The 19,326-nt window shown below is 44.0% G+C and overlaps 2 protein-coding genes across 4 annotated transcripts in view; one reads left to right on the top strand and one right to left on the bottom strand.

Annotated features, from left to right (window-relative positions):
* HMGXB3 (HMG-box containing 3) overlaps window positions 1-10,102 on the bottom strand; it is a 46,183-nt gene extending 36,081 nt beyond the window's left edge. For 2 of the 3 annotated variants that reach the window (XM_058543931.1, XM_058543923.1), the window contains exons 1-5: window positions 9,663-9,730; window positions 6,588-6,726; window positions 5,845-6,019; window positions 2,095-2,592; window positions 853-951 (exon numbers count right to left, since the gene is read on the bottom strand). In XM_058543931.1, coding sequence (XP_058399914.1) covers window positions 853-951; window positions 2,095-2,592; window positions 5,845-6,019; window positions 6,588-6,724 — 909 coding nt within the window. In that variant the 5' untranslated portion in view covers window positions 6,725-6,726; window positions 9,663-9,730. Of the gene's footprint in view, window positions 1-852; window positions 952-2,094; window positions 2,593-5,844; window positions 6,020-6,587; window positions 6,727-9,662 lie in introns of all 3 variants that reach the window. The other variant, XM_058543914.1, reaches the window with a different exon arrangement.
* A 15-nt stretch (window positions 10,103-10,117) lies between these two features.
* TIGD6 (tigger transposable element derived 6) lies at window positions 10,118-16,190 on the top strand. Its single transcript, XM_058543956.1, has 2 exons — window positions 10,118-10,362; window positions 12,966-16,190. Exon 2 carries the CDS (start codon window positions 13,048-13,050, stop codon window positions 14,620-14,622), a length of 1,575 nt encoding a protein of 524 aa, XP_058399939.1. The 5' UTR covers window positions 10,118-10,362; window positions 12,966-13,047; the 3' UTR covers window positions 14,623-16,190.
* The last annotated feature ends 3,136 nt before the right edge of the window (window positions 16,191-19,326 follow it).

Here is a 19,326-nt window from a genome sequence, read left to right as displayed (position 1 = left end):
GGTGAAAGACTGAATGCTTTCCCCCTAAGATGAGGAAGAAGACAAAGATATCTGCTCTCACCATTTCTATTCATCACTGTACTGGTGGTCCTAGACAGTGTAATAAGACAAGAAAAAGAAATAAGGAGAGCAGATTAGAAAAGAAGAAACAAAACTGTCTTTATTCACAGACAACATGATCATCTATGCAGAAAATGCAACAGAATCTACAAAAAGGTTACTGGAATACATGAGTTTAGCAAAGTTTCAGGACATAAGATTAATATGCAAAAAATCAATTGTATTATTCTATACTAGCAGTGAACAATCAGATATTGAAAGAAGTTTTAAAATACCATTTACGATAGCATAAAGAAACATGAAATATTTAGGGATAAATCTCAGCCCAGATGCTGCAGTGTGTGATGGAAAAAAACATTAACCGAAAATCAAAAGACCAGGGTCCTGGTTTTGGCTTGTTTTGAAGCCCAATGGCCTTGAATCATACAGAGAAAAAGTCCTTTCTCTTCTCTGAGCCTTGTTCCTAAACTGTACAATAACAGGACTGAATTAGATCAGTGGCCCTCAATTTTTCTAAATCGTGTATGCTTCCGAAAATTTGATAAAAGCCATGGAACCTATGCCAGGAAAATGCTCTCAAGGAGACAAGTTTGTATGTAACTTGAGGAGTTCATGGATCTTATGGAGCTCCATTCACAAACCCTCCCCCACCCCCAGTTAAGAATAATTGGACCAGATAATCTCTGAGATTTTGCTAGTGCCAATGTCCTAAGGTTGTTAAGACTTTCAGAAAACTATCTGGAAGAGAATTCTTATGGAGCCCTTATCTCCATCAACTCCCCACACACTGACCAGTTTGATGGAGGTGGGGTTCTCCACAACCGAGTAGGCGGGAAGAGGCAACATGATGAACTGTGCGGCTGGTGCAGAGGAGCTACTCTCACTGGAATCCTGTGGGCAAATGGAGAGAGGGACAGTTTTATTGAGATGGAGTGAAGAACACCCAGGGCCACCCACAACACTGGAAGACTGATCAAGTCCAACAACCACACACAATATGCTTATCCAATGTGCTTATCAAAAAAAATGAATCTACAATTATCTCAAAATTAAAAGTTTAATTAAGAACAAACAAAGATAGAGAAAACCACTACCATAGGGAATGAGTTACCCTCATTTTATAGAAGAGAAAACTGATGTTCTAAGAGACTCAGAACTCCTAAGATCACATAAGCAGTTAGTGAAAGAACCCAACTCTTCTGACCTGTCAAATGCTCTTAGCACTTTATCAATCTGCCTTAACCAGGCCAATGGCATGCTTCATTATCATAAATAGCACTGAGGCAACAAATAATAAAAGGGATTTAGGCCTGGCATGGATTCCTTTGCAGGGGTACCTGCTCTCATCCGTCCAGGTCACAGGGACTGCAGTATGCTGGTCCTCTCAGCCTGAGCAGATCTCCTACCTCTCTGAGGATGCCATCCCACCCAGGGTAACAGAGGGCATGGTGGCAGCTCCCCTACTTCCAGGAGACTAGGTTGTGGGATCACTGAAACTGCTCTTTCCTCTCAACTGGCCATGACACTTAAGCCACTGGAGAGAAACTTCCATCTTCTTTCTCAGCTATTAGTCCCATCAACCTGGCCTTGAAGAGAACTTCCTTCTTCCTACTTACTCTGTGCCCAGGAAGATCATTTGAAAATTCTCCTAAAGGGTTCAAGGTGCCATTGTGTTTGCTGAAACAATCTTTAGGGAACATAAAACCCTGACTCATACTAACAGCCTGACAGATCTTGCCTTTGACTCCTGAATAACCCAAATATCTTTTCCAGCCCTCCTGCTAATGTATGTTATGTACTATCTCATGTCAAGAAAATCCTGGCTACGCGAGCAAGAAGAGTTGGTGAGAGTGCCTAAGAAACCGAATAGAACTTTGGAGCAAGCCTGGGGGCAAAAAGGTCCAAGAGGACTGCAGTCCTACTACAAGTACCACCAGTACTCTTAATTACCACTGCTCCAGAACCACACTGCATGGTGCTGCCTTTTTAGTAATTCCAGATAAAGCAAAAGACATCAGCATGAAAGCCACTTACCCTCATGACTGTTACCACTGACATGCTCTCTCCAACCTGGGGGTGGGGCACAGCCAGGCTTCCGGCAGGGAGGTCTGGTGAGCCGTTCACTAAGGTCTCTTCAATTACCAGGCTTGTCTGGTAAGGTTGGTGGCTCTCCCCTACCTCCAGGGAAGCCTCCTCCAGGAGCACATCCTGGCTGAGGACCTCTGAGGTGGCTATCTCCTGTACAGCACCTGGCTGGGCAACGGCTCCCACCTCCTCAGCTAGGGCCTCCACAGCCAGGCACTGCTCTGCCATGCCTGCATGGCTAGGTGCTGTCTCTGGGGCAGTACTGGACACAAGAGATGGTCCTTTAGGAGACATCTGGTTCTGGGCCACACACAGCTCTAGCTGAGGGCAGCTCCGATCCTCCTGCAGGCTGCTCTTGGGGATGATGATGTAATCGGAGCGGGGGAGGATCTTGCGGAAACCTGGGATATCCGGAACCACGGCAGTCAGTGCAGAGAGCTTAGAGTTCTGGGGATGAGAAAGCCAGGAAGGGGGAGACAAGCAGAGATAAATGGAGTGAGGCCACATGGATATACATTTATGAGCGCCATTTTTTTTTTTTTCTGCAAAAGGGACCTGAAAGATTCCACTCTCTTGACCTAAGACTTAGATAGGGTCAGCCTCCGTCAACAGCAATGTCATCTGCATTTGAATCACACTATAGCCAATGTAGCTTACTGCTCAGTCACACAGGAGACAGATAATGGGGATTAGACTCTGGAAAGGGCACTGATCTTGACATCTGAAACTGTGAGCTAGAATCCCAGGTCTGGCAGGGTCGTGAGCAAATCCTTTCCCCTTTTTAGGCCTTGCTGCCCCATCTGTAAAATGAAGGAGCTGAATCAGGCTATTTATGAGTGCTTTTCCAGCTTTGATACTTTATTTAGGATTCCTAAGTAGTAGAAGATTTAACCACCAGGATGTACAATGCTCAATAAAACCCCAAAAAAGCATAAAATACAACAGGCCAAGTTGGAACTCAAGGCAGCAAGCAAGGATTCCGACATCACTGGTTTCTCCCAGACTTACAAAGAAGAGGATGAACAGATCACGAAGCAAAAAAGGCTTCATGAAAGAATGTGCATATGGAAAGGGTTATCTGACAAGGGCCTGAATATATTTGGCGGCGGAATATAAATATTAACACTGACCTAGCATCTTAAGGTTTGGAAGATACTTTCCTGACCTTAAAAACAGCACTATTAAGTTAGGTACTATTATTGTTCTCATTTGACAAATGAAGGAATTGAAGCTCAGGGAGGTAAACTTTTCCAAAACACAAAATCAGTAAGTAGTAAAGGTCAGGTCTTCTAAGGAGCAAGGAGACCAGGTCCTAGAAGCACAATCCTGCATGGCTAATTGGCACCAAGAAAAAGGTGCTTCTGTTTTATTTTTTCAATTTAAACTAAAAGTTACCCAACAAAGAAAATAAAAGTCAAAATGAACAGTTAAGTGAGAACTGAAATTAAATGAAACAAAAAAAAATTTCAAAAGCATCTTTTAACAGGAACACTAAGTCAATTACAAAAGGATTCTTAAATAAATCAAAAGCAAGAAGTCGATGGGACTACTTAGGGCACAAAGGAAGCACTGAGAGATGGAATTTAAAAGAAGCACTCAGATGAAACACGAAAGCAGACAGATTGAATCCTTTATGGAGCCTTTACTGGAGAAATAATGGAGAAATGATTTCTCAAGTCACCCTCTGAAGCAGACAGATCAGGAGAAGACTAAATGGTGGCAAATGCATAAGATGGTCTGGACTTAACAAATCCAAGCACAGAGAGACCAGGGATGACATGGTCTCTTAATGAAATTCATCTTATGGACTGGAAAGAATAACACTGGAACTATGGACCCTGCCACTTGGCAGGAAACCTGAAGGGCCACCAAGGAGACAGCGTGCCACAAGGTCTCTGACAGCCTCCCAAAGTATGCAAGCAAGAGGGTCTCACCTTCACAGCAGGCAATGTGGGAGAAGTCAAACACAGCACAAAAAGCCTCACCCAGTCTTGGTACATTCCAGATCCTCATTAAATGCCACTTTTTCTTATATAGTCACTAGACATTTAATTTACTGGAGAGTGATATTTACTGACAAAATCAGTATGTGCCCAGAACTCAGCTGGGTGCTTTACTTATCCATTTTAAACATTGTGCATAGACACTATTATCTCCATTTTACAAATAAGGAAACCAAGACTCAAAGGTTAAGTGATCTTTCCAAGGTCACAGCTAGTTAATATCAGAGCTAACCTATTCATGTTCTTGGTGGCAGTGGTAGAGATGATGGTAGACATAAATTTGCATGTGGATAAGGAATAATCATTGCAAATGATTTATTTAAATTTTTTTTAAAAGTCTCAATAAGGACCTACATTAATGTCTAGTTTTAAAAACCCATCACTCCAGGATTAGCTAAAATTTTCTTGTATCACAGGTAAAGACTGCTGACTTTCTCACAGGGAAACCAAAGGGAGTATGTGTACTTTTCCCAGACTCCACCTTCCCTTCCCCACAGAAACTGTTTCCCAGACTCACAATTTATAAACAAATCATCTAGAGGAGGGAATAGAGTGGCATCTCCAAGAAAGTAGGTAACACAAAGCTCTTCCAGGAAGAGGAATGCCAAGCCAATAAGGACAGAATAATCTAAATGGTAGTGATAGATGGGCTCCACTATGGGAAAATACAACCTGTTCTGCTATAACATAGTTGCCGCATTCCTCAAGAACCTCTGCTCTACGTTATCAAAAAAAGAGTTAGGGGGCCGGCCCTGTGGCCTAGTGGTTAAGTGTGGCATATTCCGCTTCGGTGGCCCAGGTTCAGTTCCCAAGCGCGGACCTACACCACTGGTCAGTGGCCATGCTGTGGTGGTGACCCACACACAAAACAGAGGAAGACTGGCACAGATGTTAGCTCAGGGTGAATTTTCCTCAAGGAAGGAAAAAAAAAAGTTAGAGACAACTGCTTCAATAGAAAAAAAATGAATTAAAGTTAAAAGGTTTCAACTTGCATTAACAAGATTATTTTTCCTGCAGGAATTTCAGTTAAAAAAAAACAACAGTAGTGTTAACTGTTGTCAGTGCATTCTGTTACTGTGAACTAGAAATAACGAAATGGCTGACAGACAAACCTAAATACTTCCTTATTCCTTAATCCAAGCACTCAAAGCCTCAGGCTCCTCCATCATCTTTGGCTTTAACCTTGCATTTTTGCTTCTAGCATAGTTCACAACCACCAGTGGTAACAAGAGAATGTGGCATTATACAAAGCAGCTGTATCTACCTCTAAACACGCACACCTCATGTTTAACTGACAGCAGTTAATTACAAATTAATTAAATTACATTCAACTAATAACATGAAAACTCATGATGTAGGAGAAATGCCTACATAAGCTACTATATTAAAGGAAATTAATACTACCCACAAGGATAAGGGGCTCCAAGTTATGCTCAAATTCAGAAAAAGCACCTAAGGCTCACTGCAGATAACTGAGAAAACGTCAGCTCCATGTGCTGCTGCAGCCAGAGGACAAGAGTGTGCAGGGCGCCATCGAAATGCAAACAGACAATATCAGACGCAACAAAGACATAACTGACTCAACTCAAAGTTTTCCCAAGAAAAGAAAAGGAAACAGGAGAACAGGGGATTGCTCTCCTGAAGGCTTTCACCACTGAACCAACGGAGAAATTAGTTGGGGAAAAAAATCACTTACAGGATCCAAACCTTCTTTCTCTAGTTTGGCCTTCTCCAAGTAATAACTCCTCTCGGCCACGCTGAGAAGCCTCCAGCTCTCGCTAATCTTCTTATTGATCTCAGACTGAGGGAGGTGGGGGAGCTCCTGCTGCACTTTCAGGTAGATGTCGTAATAATATAGAAGGTACGCCGACCTGAGGAAGCAATGACTTCTTAAGGTTTGCCCTCATTCATCCAGTAAATACTACAATGTTAGGGTGTGAGTAGTAAAGAGGTAAATACAAAACCCAGCTTTTCATTTCAAAGTATTTATCCAAACAGGGACTGAAATAACACCCCCAGATAGCGTACAGGAGGTTTCTCCATCCAGAAACCTGGAACCAAAGGCCTTTCTGGTTTACTTTTTCATGGACCACTTTTTCTGCAGGGATGATTGGCTTTAAAACACAACATGAGCAAAGACAGATACAGGTGCCCTGTCATTCCACTCTCAGGGAAAAAGGTACTTAGGAGCCTGATTACACAGCCTAGTTATCTCACACACACACACACACACACACACACACACAACTCCTCTACACAGCTGGCATCAATCAGCCACTCCTCTTTTCCCTCTCCCCACAACCCCACTGCCCATCTGGAGGCTTCAACAATTGACATGGCACTCTCAAAGAATCTGGATGCAGCCTAAAGTCTTCCTCAACACAGCTCTCCAAGCAGCTTCTGTTTATAAATGCCAGCTACCAAAACAAGTTGGCTAACCTGGGCTTCTTGGCTTTTTCTCCATGTATTTTATACTTTTTCTTCTTCTTGGGTGGCCCAGGGGAGGTATAACAGTAGGCTTCTTCAATTTCCTCCATGACGACAGTTACCTCAGTACCATCATATGATGCATCCATGGCTAGAAGAAAGTCAAACACAAATAAGTTTCAAGAACCTACCCCAAAGGGGACAGCAGCCTCCTGATCCAATGATCCCTCATCTCTGCTTCAAAGGCTTCAAGGCTCAGTCATTTCCCAAACTTAGAAGATACTAAGCAGCACCTGGGGTACTTATTAAACATACAGATGCTAGGGTTCCACCCCAGCCCTTCTGAATCAGAATCTCTAGAGGGTATGGAAATCTGTGTGCTTAACAAGTGCCCCAGAGGATTCTTTGACCAGGCAAATTTGGGCTCTCTAGCTGAGAGAGCACTTTCGCTTATACTGACACACGGGATACTCACAGTAATCCTTCAATTCAAAGATTTATTACCCCCACATTACATGAATTCCTTATGGTAACAGGTGAAAAGAATACTTGGCCAGGAGTCAGAAGTTCTGGACCCTCCCTCCTATGTCTCACCTCCTTAAGCAAACTGCTTCATTAATTCATTCAATCATTCATTCAAACACGCAGTAAGTGCCTATATTGTAATAGATTTCTCTACACTCTGCCAGTCTGTGTGACTTTGGGCAGGTCCTTTAGCTGCTTTAGGTTCAATTCTCGCACGTATGAAGAGAGATGTCTCACTCACCTTACCACAGATGTACAGTGATAAGGCTTCAAGGATATCACAGACATAACTCTACTTGAGAATGCTCAAGTGCTACACAAAAGAAAGGGTTCATTATGAAAGACGAATAATCTGTGGCTGAGATGCTTAATGACCTGCCCAAGGCCATCACACCCAAATAGTTACTTGAAAGGCAGATTTCTCTATTCAAAAATCCAACTCTCGGGGGCCAACCTGGTGGCGTAGTGGTTAAGTTCGCGCGCTCTGCTTCGGCGGCCTGGGGTTCGCAGGTTCGGATCCTGGGTGCAGACCTACTCACCGCTCATCAAGCCATGCTGAGACGGTGACCCACATAGAAGAGCTACAACTCTACAACTATGATACACAAAGCTCTACGTACTAGGGCTTTGAGGAGAAGAAAAGAAAAAAGAGGAAGATTGGCAATAGATGTTAGTGCAGGGCCAATCTCCCTCAAAAAAAAAAAAAAATTATAAAAAAAAAATCCAACTCTCTGAACCTTCTTTCATTTTACTACACTGATCCGCATCTCCACCGGCAACCCTCTAACCCAGTACTGTTCAATAAACTTTCTGCAATGATGGAAATGTTTTATATCTGTGCTCTCCAATATGATAGCTACTTGCAGCTATGTAGCACCTGAAATACAGTTAGTGTGATTAAGAAACTGAACTAATTTTGTTTTATGTAACTATAATTAATTTCAATAGCCACATATGGCTAGTGGCTACGGTATTGGACAGCTCAGGTCTAAACAGTAATCTGACAGACACACATTAGCTCTCTGGCAGTGGCCTAAGAAACAAAGATCTATGAACAGTTTTTCCTAGAGAAAAAAAGACATAAAAAAACTGAATGACTAGTTCAAGAAGAGTTAGTTTACTTGTGGCCACGTTCTAAGTTGGAGTTTTATCCATGAGGCTCAATCCTTGGAGAGAGAAAGGTTCCCAGAAACCACTTGAATTTTATGAGAGAGAAATGACATAGGTGCTCCTGAAAATCTGTTAGAAGAGAATCTGGGATTATGGGAAGAGGGAGTTGTGGCAGTAAACACAGAACCGATCTGTGTATTACAAAGCCCACTCACATCTCATTTAGACCTCACTCCACAAATGATGAGATATCTGATATGGTATAATGAGAAAAAGAGCAGTGCATGTTGAGTCAGGAACCTGGGCCTGAGTCTAAACTCTAACCATGTGATCTCAGACAAGTCTATTCCCCGCCCTCAATTTCAGTTGTTCCTTATGTGCCATGAAGAGGTTGAAATCAGTGGCTCCTCACTTTCTGCGAGGCAACTGTCCCTTTGAGAATGCTGTGAAAGCAGAAAACCCTCCCCTAGAAAATGCAGACAGACGACATTTCACCTATAATTTGAAAGATATACCCCAGATTAAGAACACATTATTCCTAAGGTTCTTTCTAGTTCTGTGTCATCTCTAAATGGTATCCCTCCCCATTTGAAAAAAAAAAAAGGGCAAAACCCTGCATTCTGTCATAGTGCAACCCTGGAAAAGAACATAACCTACAACTTGGCTGGGTAAGTAACAGGCCAGAGCCTTCACTGGGTAAGGGAAGCTAGAGTTCAAATCAAGGCTATGTAGGGACTGTGCCTTTCTGCCCTTAATAATTGACTTCTCAGCCCTTGCAAGTCTTGCAGAGAAAAAGCAACAACTGCAGGCGAGCATCTATAAAGACTGGCATATAGGATTTTAGCACCCAGAACAAAACAAGTCGAGAAACAATATCATTACAACTACCACAGGATGCGGGCAGGAAGAGGCTACCCTGTTTCAATCCTGGGTCCAAGACTATTTTCAGATCCTAGGCCTCAGTACAGCAATGCAAAAAAAAAAAAAGAAAAAAAAGTTAGGATAATACAAAGGTTAAAACCAAGGGCTCTGGAGCGCAGATCAGGGTTCCAGTTTAAGTCATACGTTTTACTATCACCCACACAGAGCTCTATGACCTTGAGCAATCTACTTACTGTCTCTAAGCCTCAGTTTTCTCATCTGTAAAACAGGGTTAAGGCAGTACTTGAAATCTGAGAGAATTTCACTACCCCATCGGATCCTCCTCGGAACGTCATAGAATGGGCTTTGACGGCTCAGCTACGGGCCACGGTCTGACTCCGGGCTAGTTCCTTTCCCTATCCGGGTCTTAGATGTCCCAAAGGTACCGACCGAACGCGGGAGGAGACGAGGAAGGCTCACTGCTCCTACTTCGTGGAAGAGGCAACAGGGCTCAGAGAGCCGCAGCACCCGGCTCGAGGTGAGCCAGCGGGTCCGCGGCGCGGTGCAGCGGCGCTCGAGGGCGGGACCTACCCGGAGGGGCTTGCAAGCCGCGCGGCTCACATTCCCGGAGGCGCCCGGCCCGGGGGCTCGACGATGGGGCTGGCCGGCGCACTCGCGCTCCCCGCTGTCGGCGAGAGGCGGCTCCAGTCGTGACAGTGGCAACAAGGAAGTGGAGGCGAGGGCTCGCGCGCGCATCCCGGGGGCTATATGAGCCCCGGCCCCGCCCGGCGACACACGGCGCGGAGTCGCGACGGCCCTTCTCGCTCCCCCTCCTCGGAGTCGCGATACGGGGTCGTGAAGGGCGGGTGTGGGAGCAAAGGTTCGTTCCGCAGGCTCTTCACCGACGCCTGCCGAGGGCCCCGGGGGGGGGGTCAAGCCCCGGGGAGCCCGAGGAGGACAGCAGGGACACGGGCGTCGCCGAGGCACCGGCTTGGTGGCAGCGGCAGCACCCGCACACCTCGGATCGCCTGGGAGACCCGTCCCGGCGGCCCTCGCGGCGCACCGGAAGCGGCCGGCGGCGCGTGACTGCGTGCGACTCTTTGCGCAAGCGCAACAGTCCAGCTCTAGCTCAGGGGCGGGCCCATAGGAGCAGCTTAAAGGCTCAGACAGGGCCTGCTAAGGCGGACGGACTGCTTCCGGCTAGAGGTTCCGGGAGGAGGAGGAAGCTGCGCCCGCCCGCGGTGGGAGGCCCGGGTCGCTTAGTCCCGGGGCTTTGCCGTAGGGCGTTCAGGTAACTGGGGCGGGGCTGTGCCGAGCGTGAGGGGTTGAGGCCCCGCCTCATCTCTCAAAGCCACGTGGGGCCTGGGGAGCCCCAGCACCACCTGCCCCGCACGGCGTTCAAGGCCTGACCCCAGCCCTACTCAGTCTGTCCCCACTCATCCAGGATAGGGTTCTTACTTCTTAGTGCCGCATGAAGCCGTCCTCGCCCCGCTGACCCGGTCTCAATCCGTCCCACCACCGTCCCACACACAGTAATGGTAATGAGTTCCTGGAGTGATTCAAACCGAGCTGAATGACCATGTGGAGAGGCTCCGGAATCAGATCAGGATTGTGGTGTCCATTCCCGCCAGTGTCACAGATTGTCTCCCATTTGTTCAAGACCCCGCACGACCCTCACTATCTTGCAGATGTAGTTCTAATCAACTTACTTTTCTCCATCTGCCACTGTCACCAGCCTTCGAGTCACCATCATCTCCTGCCTGGACTGACACAGTTTTTTCCCACCTCCACTCTTACCCCTCTACAATCTGTTCTCCACGCAGCAGCCAGATTGATCTTTGTGCACTGTAAATCTAACTAGGTCACTCCCTGCTTAAGACCCTCCAGTGTCTTCTCATTCACTTGGAATAAAATTCAAACTTGCCTTGACCTACAAGACTTTGGTTTGACTCTTGCTTCTTTCTCTTTCCACGTCTCTTGTCAATGCTGGTAGTTCCCAGAACAAGCTATATAGAACTCTGTAGTGTTCAGAACACTGGTTTTGTGGTAAACCTCCCTGGGTTTGAATCCCAGTCTTGCCACCTGTAAGCGGTATTAAGCATGTAAAGTAACAAATTATGTTGACTAAGTAGATCCTCAATAATTGGTTCTCATCTCAGTAAACAGCGGCACTGTCCGCTGGATTGCTCAGCGCTCCAGTCAGAAATCGAGGAGTTATCCTTGACTCCTCTTGCACCTCACATCCAGTCCATCAGCAAGAGCTACAAAAACAGCCCCGAACTGACTACTACTTCACATCTCCACTGTTACTCTGTTCTAAGCCACCATTATCTCACATCTGGACTCCTGCAGCAGCTAGTCTCCTGCTTTTTCCCTGACACCCTTCAATTCCATTCTTCACATAGCAGTCATCTTTCTCCTTGCCTAAAATCCTTCAGTAGCTTCCTATTGCGCTCAAATTAACATATCTCAACTGTATATGGCCCACTAGGCTAGCCTGCTTTTATCTTCAGATTTAGGGCCACCTCTTAGGAAAATGGATTTTACCCATTAGGTTCTCCACCTTGCAACCAAAGGACTCTTTCTAAAGTGCAAATCTGATCATGTTATTCCAAAAACAAAACAAAACAAAACAAAAAACTCTGAAGGCCTCTTATCCCGGGATCAAGCCAGAACCCTTACTAGGCCTTTCTGTGATTTAGCCCTTGTTTTCTTCTCCAAAGGCTTATTTTTTTCCTGACCATGCCATCTTGTTTTCTGTTGCACTTCATTGCCTTTACACATATTTCCTTCTATCTCATGAATTTCTATTTGTTTATATTTCAAGGCCCAACATCAATATTTTTTCCTCTTTGAAGTGTACTGTCCATCCATGCCCCCCCAGTTGATGATCCCCACTTCTGTGTTCTAGTACATAGTACTCTGTAACCTCTTGTATAGTATTCCAAACACTCTAGTGTTTATATTCCCTGGTAAGCTCAATGGTAAGCACTATGCTCCATTCATCTGTGTATGGCTGGCATCAAGCACAGTGCTTAGCACTTGGAGGATGCCATGAATGGATAGATAGATGTGTGGACATACCCCTTGGGAAGGGGCAGTCACAGCAGCTTCTCTTGCCTTTTGAGGACTCTCATGATAGAAGGTCTAAGCAGGCAATTGCCAAAACTGCTACTGCTGGATCATGTTTATTTCCTTCATAGCACATATCACACTCTGTAATTGTCTTATTTGTTCACATATTGTTTATCTCCCCCCACCACATTGTATATTTCATAAGGGCAGGGACCTTGACTATGATCTTCATCACTGTATCCTTAGCACTTAGCACCTGTAAATAGTCAGTAAGCGAATGTATGGCTACCGGAAACATATTCCCGCAGTGAAAATCCTTCCAAGCCACATGGTGATAAAGCTTTGAAGATCTCATTTTGGTGGAATTCCAAGTAGGAGTATGAAGTGGCAGAAATAGCACTAATCTGAGTCAAGAAATCAAAGCTGTATGAACCTGGGTAGGCCCTTTCCTGGGTCCTCAGTTTCTGTATCTATAAAACAAGCCAGATATTAATCCCTTAAATTTATACAATGCAAAGCTCTTTACCATCTATTATTTCAATCTAGTCTCATAGTAGACAGAGCAGACATTATTATTATTTTTACAGAGGCTCGGAAAGTTTAAGTAAACTAGATTTTCTCTAAGATCTCTTCTATTTCAAACATTGTATGAGTCTATATAACTAATCGCACAAAAAGTCAGTAGTATGAATCCTATCTTCTCTTGACTTTGGCCTTATAGTATCATTTCCTAATAGGGTTTTTAAAAATATGAGCCCATCCTTTAGGGGGAATCCATTATCTTTGGTTCCTGATAGGTACTCCATTTTGTCTTCTCAGTTTTCCACACTTGTGGCAAAACAAGCCAAGAGGAGGAACAGACACAGTCCTGGTGGTGTGGCCCAGCCCTTATTCTGCGGAGATGGCAAACAAGGGGAACAAGAAACGTCGGCAGTTCTCCCTGGAGGAGAAAATGAAAGTTGTGGAAGCTGTAGATTCAGGCAAGAGGAAAGGCGAGGTAGCAAAAGAATTCGGTATCACTCCTTCTACTTTGTCTACATTCTTAAAGGATCGCACCAAATTTGAAGAAAAGGTGCGGGAGGCGTCTGTGGGACCCCAGCGGAAAAGGATGAGGAACGCTCTATATGACGACATTGATAAGGCTGTTTTTGCTTGGTTTCAAGAAATCCATGCCAAAAACATTCTCGTGACTGGCTCTGTCATTCGGAAAAAAGCACTAAACTTGGCCAACATGCTTGGCTATGACAATTTTCAAGCAAGTGTGGGCTGGCTGAACAGATTTAGGGATCGCCACGGAATTGCATTGAAAGCAGTCTGTAGAGAGGATAGTGACAGATTAATGAATGGTCTAGGAATAGATAAGGTTAACGAGTGGCATGCAGGGGAAATTATAAAACTGATTGCTGACTACAGCCCAGATGATATCTTTAATGCTGATGAGACAGGAGTGTTTTTCCAGTTGCTTCCCCAGCACACACTTGCTGCTAAAGGGGACCATTGTAGAGAGGGCAAGAAAGCAAAGCAGCGGTTGACAGCACTCTTTTGTTGCAATGCTTCAGGGACTGAGAAAATGAGACCATTGATTGTTGGTAGGTCAGCCAACCCACGCTGCCTCAAGAACGTCCATTCCCTCCCTTGTGATTACCGAGCCAACCAGTGGGCATGGATGACGCAGGATCTGTTTAATGAGTGGCTGATACAAGTGGATGCCAGGATGAAGGAGGCGGAACGCCGGATCCTCCTGCTGATCGACAACTGCTCTGCTCACAACATGCTTCCACGCTTGGAAAGGATTCAGGTGGGGTATCTGCCCTCAAACTGTACTGCTGTCCTGCAGCCACTGAATCTTGGCATAATTCACACCATGAAAGTACAGTACAGGAGCCACCTTCTAAAACTGATCCTCCTCAAGCTCAACAGCAATGAGGATCAAGAAAAAGTGGACATCAAGCAGGCCATTGACATGATTGCTGCAGCATGGTGGTCAGTCAAGCAGTCCACAGTGGTGAAATGCTGGCAGAAGGCAGGCATCATCCCTATGGAACTGACAGATTCTAACACAGAAGCAGCAGCCAGTGAACCAGATATTGCCATTGAAAAGTTGTGGCACTCAGTGGCTATTGCCACCTGTGTCCCAAATGAAATAAATTTCCAGGACTTTGTCACTGCAGATGATGATCTCATCATCTCTCAGGAGCTGATGAACACAGAGATCATCCAGAGCATGGTGGCTGGTGAAAATACTGATGAAGCTGGAAGTGAAGATGAGGGAGAGGCATTTTTACCACAGCAGCCAAAAATCACCATCACAGAGGCCATCTCAAGTGCACAGAAACTTAGACGGTTCCTTTCCACTTGTGTAGGCGTTCCTGATGCCATTTTTGGACAGCTAAATGGCATAGATGAATACTTAATGAGAAGAGTGACACAAACTCTTATTGACTCCAAAATTACTGATTTCCTTCAAACAAAATAATGTAGGAATTAACTGCCTCTTTTAATTTAGAAGATGTAGTTTACAAGAATAAAGATCTTTAGATAGGATATTGAAGTTAAATTTTAAGCAATATTATGATGACAACATTCCAGTCCTCTGAAATAATCAGGAAACTTCCTTGAATGGAATTTGGAAATGCAATTTGACTAAGATACGTGTTCTCTTTTGATTAATCCAATGGTTTCCAAACTCGTCTTAGGATCACTTGAGGATCTTTAAAAAATTTCCCAAGCCTAGGCTTTTTCCCAGACCAATTAAATCACAGTCTCTGGTGCTGGGTCACAGGCACTAGTAGTTTTGGAAGCTCCCCAGGTAATTCCAATGTGCAGAAAAGTTTGAAAACTACTGAATTAACCACAGGAAAGTCAAGCACACTATGAGTCTGGAGCCAATTTTTTCCCAATACGTCTAGCTCAGCGGTTTCCAAATTTTAGCTCACTTCAGAATCACATGGAAGGCTTGCTAAAAGCCAGATTGCTGGGCTCCGCCTCCAGAGTTTCTGATTTAGTGGAGGGGCCCAAGAATTTTCATTTCTAACAAGTTCCCAGGTGATGCTGATGCTGATGTGGTCTGTGGTCCATACTTTGAGAACCACTGGTCTAGCTAGATTCTAGCACTTTTCTCTTAAGCTGGCCATCCGAATACTCCCAATCACTAACTGTCAAAAAAAAAAAAAAAAAAAAGCAGCAGCTATTCTTACTCCAGAGCTCTTAACTCCTCTCTGCCACTTTGGTAACTCTAGAACATTCTTAGCTATTCTCTTGACTGCCCCGTCAGTTAGCCAAGTACTCAGTAGAGGTACGTCTATCTGTGCCCAAAGAATTACCAGGAGCCATCTAGCATATTAAAACATGTTGTAGTGCTACAGGCTTATTATCAATAGGGAGCTGGGGTACAGGGAAATAAAGCACATTAAAGAGGAAACATGATACAATCTGGGAGGCACGGTATAATATCTGAGAATCCTGTTAATCAGGATCGTGGGAGAGAACATACAGCCCAGTGTGCCTCTCAGTGTCCAGACAAGGTTAGAAGGAAGTTTGTGAGAGAGGTGACGTGTCAGAGTGTTTGGATCACCCACTATTTGGATTATTTGCTCTGCTCCTCTGTGTGGATTTCCTGTGGATAATCCAGCCTGGGCCATGTAATTAAGATGAGGGCACACTGTTTGCCTTCACTAAAATTACTTCATAAATTGCCTTTATTCCTTCGTATTTGTTCTTCAGAGAAGTCTGCTAGAGAAGAGTTGATTTTAAGTTATTTAAAACTAGATAAATTTATAATCAGATTTATATTAGTTTTCTCCTATAGAGAAGGCATTCTTAATACCCTGTATAACCCTAGTATCTATTCCTAATAAGTCAGATAAATGTTAGTTTCATTTTTTAGAAGATACATACACAATACCTGCCAGTGTTGTAGTGCACCGTAGTACCCCCTTATCCAAAGTCTCGCTTTCTGCAGTTTCAGTTACCTGCAGTCAGCTATGGTCTGAAAATATTAAATGGAAAATTCCAGAAATAAACAGTCATAAGTTTTAAATTGTGCACCGTTCTGAGTAGCATGATGAATGCTACTTCTCATGCCACCCATCTCCATCCTGCCCTGGCTGTGAATCCTCCCTTTGTCCAGTGGATCCACGCTGTATACACTACCCGCCTGTCAGTCACTTAGTAGCTGTCTCAGTTATTAGATTGACTGTTGTGGTATTGCAGTGCTTGTGTTCAAGTCACCCTTGTTTTACTTAATAATGGCCCCAAAGTGCAAGAGTAGTGATGCTGGCAATTCGGATATGCCAAAGAGATGCCGTTAAGGGCTTCCTTTAAGTGAAAAGGTGAAAGTTCTCGACTTAAGGAAAGAAAAAAGAAATTGTATGCTAAGGTTGCTAAGATCTACAGTAACTTTTATTACAGTATATTGTTATAATTGTTCTATTTTATTATTATTGTTAATCTCTTACTGTGCCTAATTTATAAATTAAACTTTATCATAGGTTTGTATATATAGGAAAAAACATAGCATATATAGGGTTCAGTACTATCCGTGGTTTTGGGCATCCACTGGGGGTCATGGAATGTATCCTCCTTGGATAAGAGAGGGCTACTATAGTCCCCCCCACCCTTTCAGGTTAATTTTTTGGCTATTTCAGGAACCCATAGCAATTCAGTTATTTTTCTTTCTGTAGTTACTTAGTTAAAACAGATGTTTAAAGCAGATTAATCGTAGAAAGTACTGCTTCCACATTGAACAAAACAACAAGCACAAAAAACAGCAGATGTTTAAATAGATGTTTTTTTAAAGCTTATTTTGGATCTTTTTCCTTTTAACAAACTAGTGTAATTTGGATTAAAAGTACTATACCTATTTTAAATTCTTAGCACTTAGGAGAGGAAAACAATGTCTTCTGGCCAAGTCCTGTGGTTCTTTATCATTGTCAACACTTAATTGCTCTCAGCATCTTGTGTCGGGATTACTGACATAATTTCTAATTTCTTCCCTCACCTTTCTCCTGAAGTCCATTTTGCACATAATGTTAGATCTAGTGGCATCATGCCATTTCCCCTACCCAAATGTCTTTGGCAGCTCCCAAATGCCTAAAAAATACGAGGTTATTCAGCTGAGTTTCAGCACCCTCTAGAGTTGACTACAACCTGCATTTCCAGCTTGGTTGCTCATTGTGTGCACTGCCCCCTGAATAGGCCATTGTCTTTCACTCCGTACCCGTGTCTGCTAGTGTGCCTTTTCCTGAATGCCTCTCCCTGCTCTCTATCAAGCTAGGCCCTACACATTCTTAAAAAACAAACAGGAGTCCTTTTTCTTCCAGCCTGTCTTGAAGACTCCAGCACCTGCTCCACCCTTCTTTCCCTCAACTCCTCAGCACGTCTTGTCTCTACCACTGAGTTAAGCACTTAAATGTCTAGCAGTATTCTGTGGCTCTTTAACTAGACTGTAAGCTCCATGAAAGCAGGGACCAGTCAGCCTTTGTAACTTACTGGTGCCTAGCACTGTGCTGGGCACATCATAGGCACTTCAATAAACATTTGTGTATAAATTGATACACAGATGTAATGTGTCAAAGCCACCTTATTTTTAAAGCTGTATGAAGCATTGATTGTACTAGAAAATGACTTGGAGGTAAGGTAGGGTTGTCTTCTATTTAAAAGGATTTGAAAAATTTTTCCATGAATATCATTGCCTCAAATATTATTCCAGTCCAGGTTATAAACTGTTCTTTGATAATGAAGAATTCTCATATAGAGAGTTAAACCTGTTTCCTTCCACAGAAAGTCACTGCAGGATTCTCCAATTATACACACAAGACTTCAGGATGAAAGGCTTTGTCTAAGTGCCTTGCATATAGTAGTATTCAGTATATATGTTTAAACTTGCTTTTTTTAAAAAAAGAAATCTCACGTTCTTGACTCATTTAACACATCATATGATTTAGATCCCAGTCGATGGAAATCATGTACAAAAGAAAGAGCTTTTGCAGTCTGGTTTACATTGGCTGAACCTTTGATTCTATTGGATATTAGGGTTTTTTGTTTGATGCTTTGTTTCTTTAGAAAGAGGTTGATATTACTCCTTCTTAGTCTGTTGTCTTCACCAGCCCCTTGTGGCTTCTCCCTGACTCTCTGGTCCCTCTAGCCCCACTTGAGGACTTCATTTTGCCCTAGTTGACCAATCGACTCTGTATGACAACGTGCTGGGACTAGGCACCTACCTTGTGCTGTCATGAGGACAAAAAGGTGTACCTGGCACAGACTAAGTGTTCTATAAATGCTATGTATGTCATTACTATCCAGTACTATCAGAACTTTACCAGTACCATCTAGAGGCAGGGACCTGCCTTACCAGCCCTTTCTCCCACTGACGGATCTTGGGGCTCAGTGTTCTAGAACCTGGCCCAACCTGATCAATAAATAAAATTCAAGTTTTCTTTGCCCTGTTCCTAAGAGGGGCTTTCATTAAAAAGGAAGGAAGCTAAGAGTTATTGATTGCCTATTATATATCAAGCATTGTTTCACTTCCTATCATTTAATCTTTCCAGCAAATCATAATACAAAACGACAAATAGGCTCAGATAATGTAATTCCAAAGTTGCAGGGCCGGCCCCGTGGCTTAGCGGTTAAGTGCGCACGCTCTGCTACTGGGGGCCTGGGTTAGGATCCCAGGTGCGCACCGACACACTGCTTGTCCAGCCATGCTGAGGCGGCATCCCACATACAGCAACTAGAAGCATGTGCAACTATGACATACAACTATCTACTGGGGCTTTGGGGAGAAAAAGGAGAAAAAAAAGCAGGAGGATTGGCAATAGATGTTAGCTCAGGGCCGGTCTTCCTCAGCAAAAAGAGGAGGATTGGCATGGATGTTAGCTCAGGGCTGATCTTCCTCACACACACACAAAAAAGTTGCAAATCTATTAAAGAACTCCTCATGCTGCCTGAGGCCTTAGTTCTTTGAAGTGGACTGTGGTAGCATATTCTGGCCACCAGAGGGCAGGGGTGGAGTACCTAAGGGAGACAATTTAGTCAACTGAAGAAACCTAGGAGCAGCCACTTCTAATTTCTCTGACAAGGTAGATATTGAGAGGGAAGACAAGGAAAGCGAGACGAGACATAGGATGTGGGATTTGTTCAAACAACTAACTTAGAAATAACTGTGCCTTGGACCACCTAA

The sequence above is a fragment of the Diceros bicornis genome, chromosome 1, assembly GCF_020826845.1.
Source record: "Diceros bicornis minor isolate mBicDic1 chromosome 1, mDicBic1.mat.cur, whole genome shotgun sequence".
NCBI classification, from domain to species: domain Eukaryota; kingdom Metazoa; phylum Chordata; class Mammalia; order Perissodactyla; family Rhinocerotidae; genus Diceros; species Diceros bicornis.
Note: the sequence above shows the minus strand (reverse complement) of the source record. Positions and strands in the feature narration are given on the sequence as shown.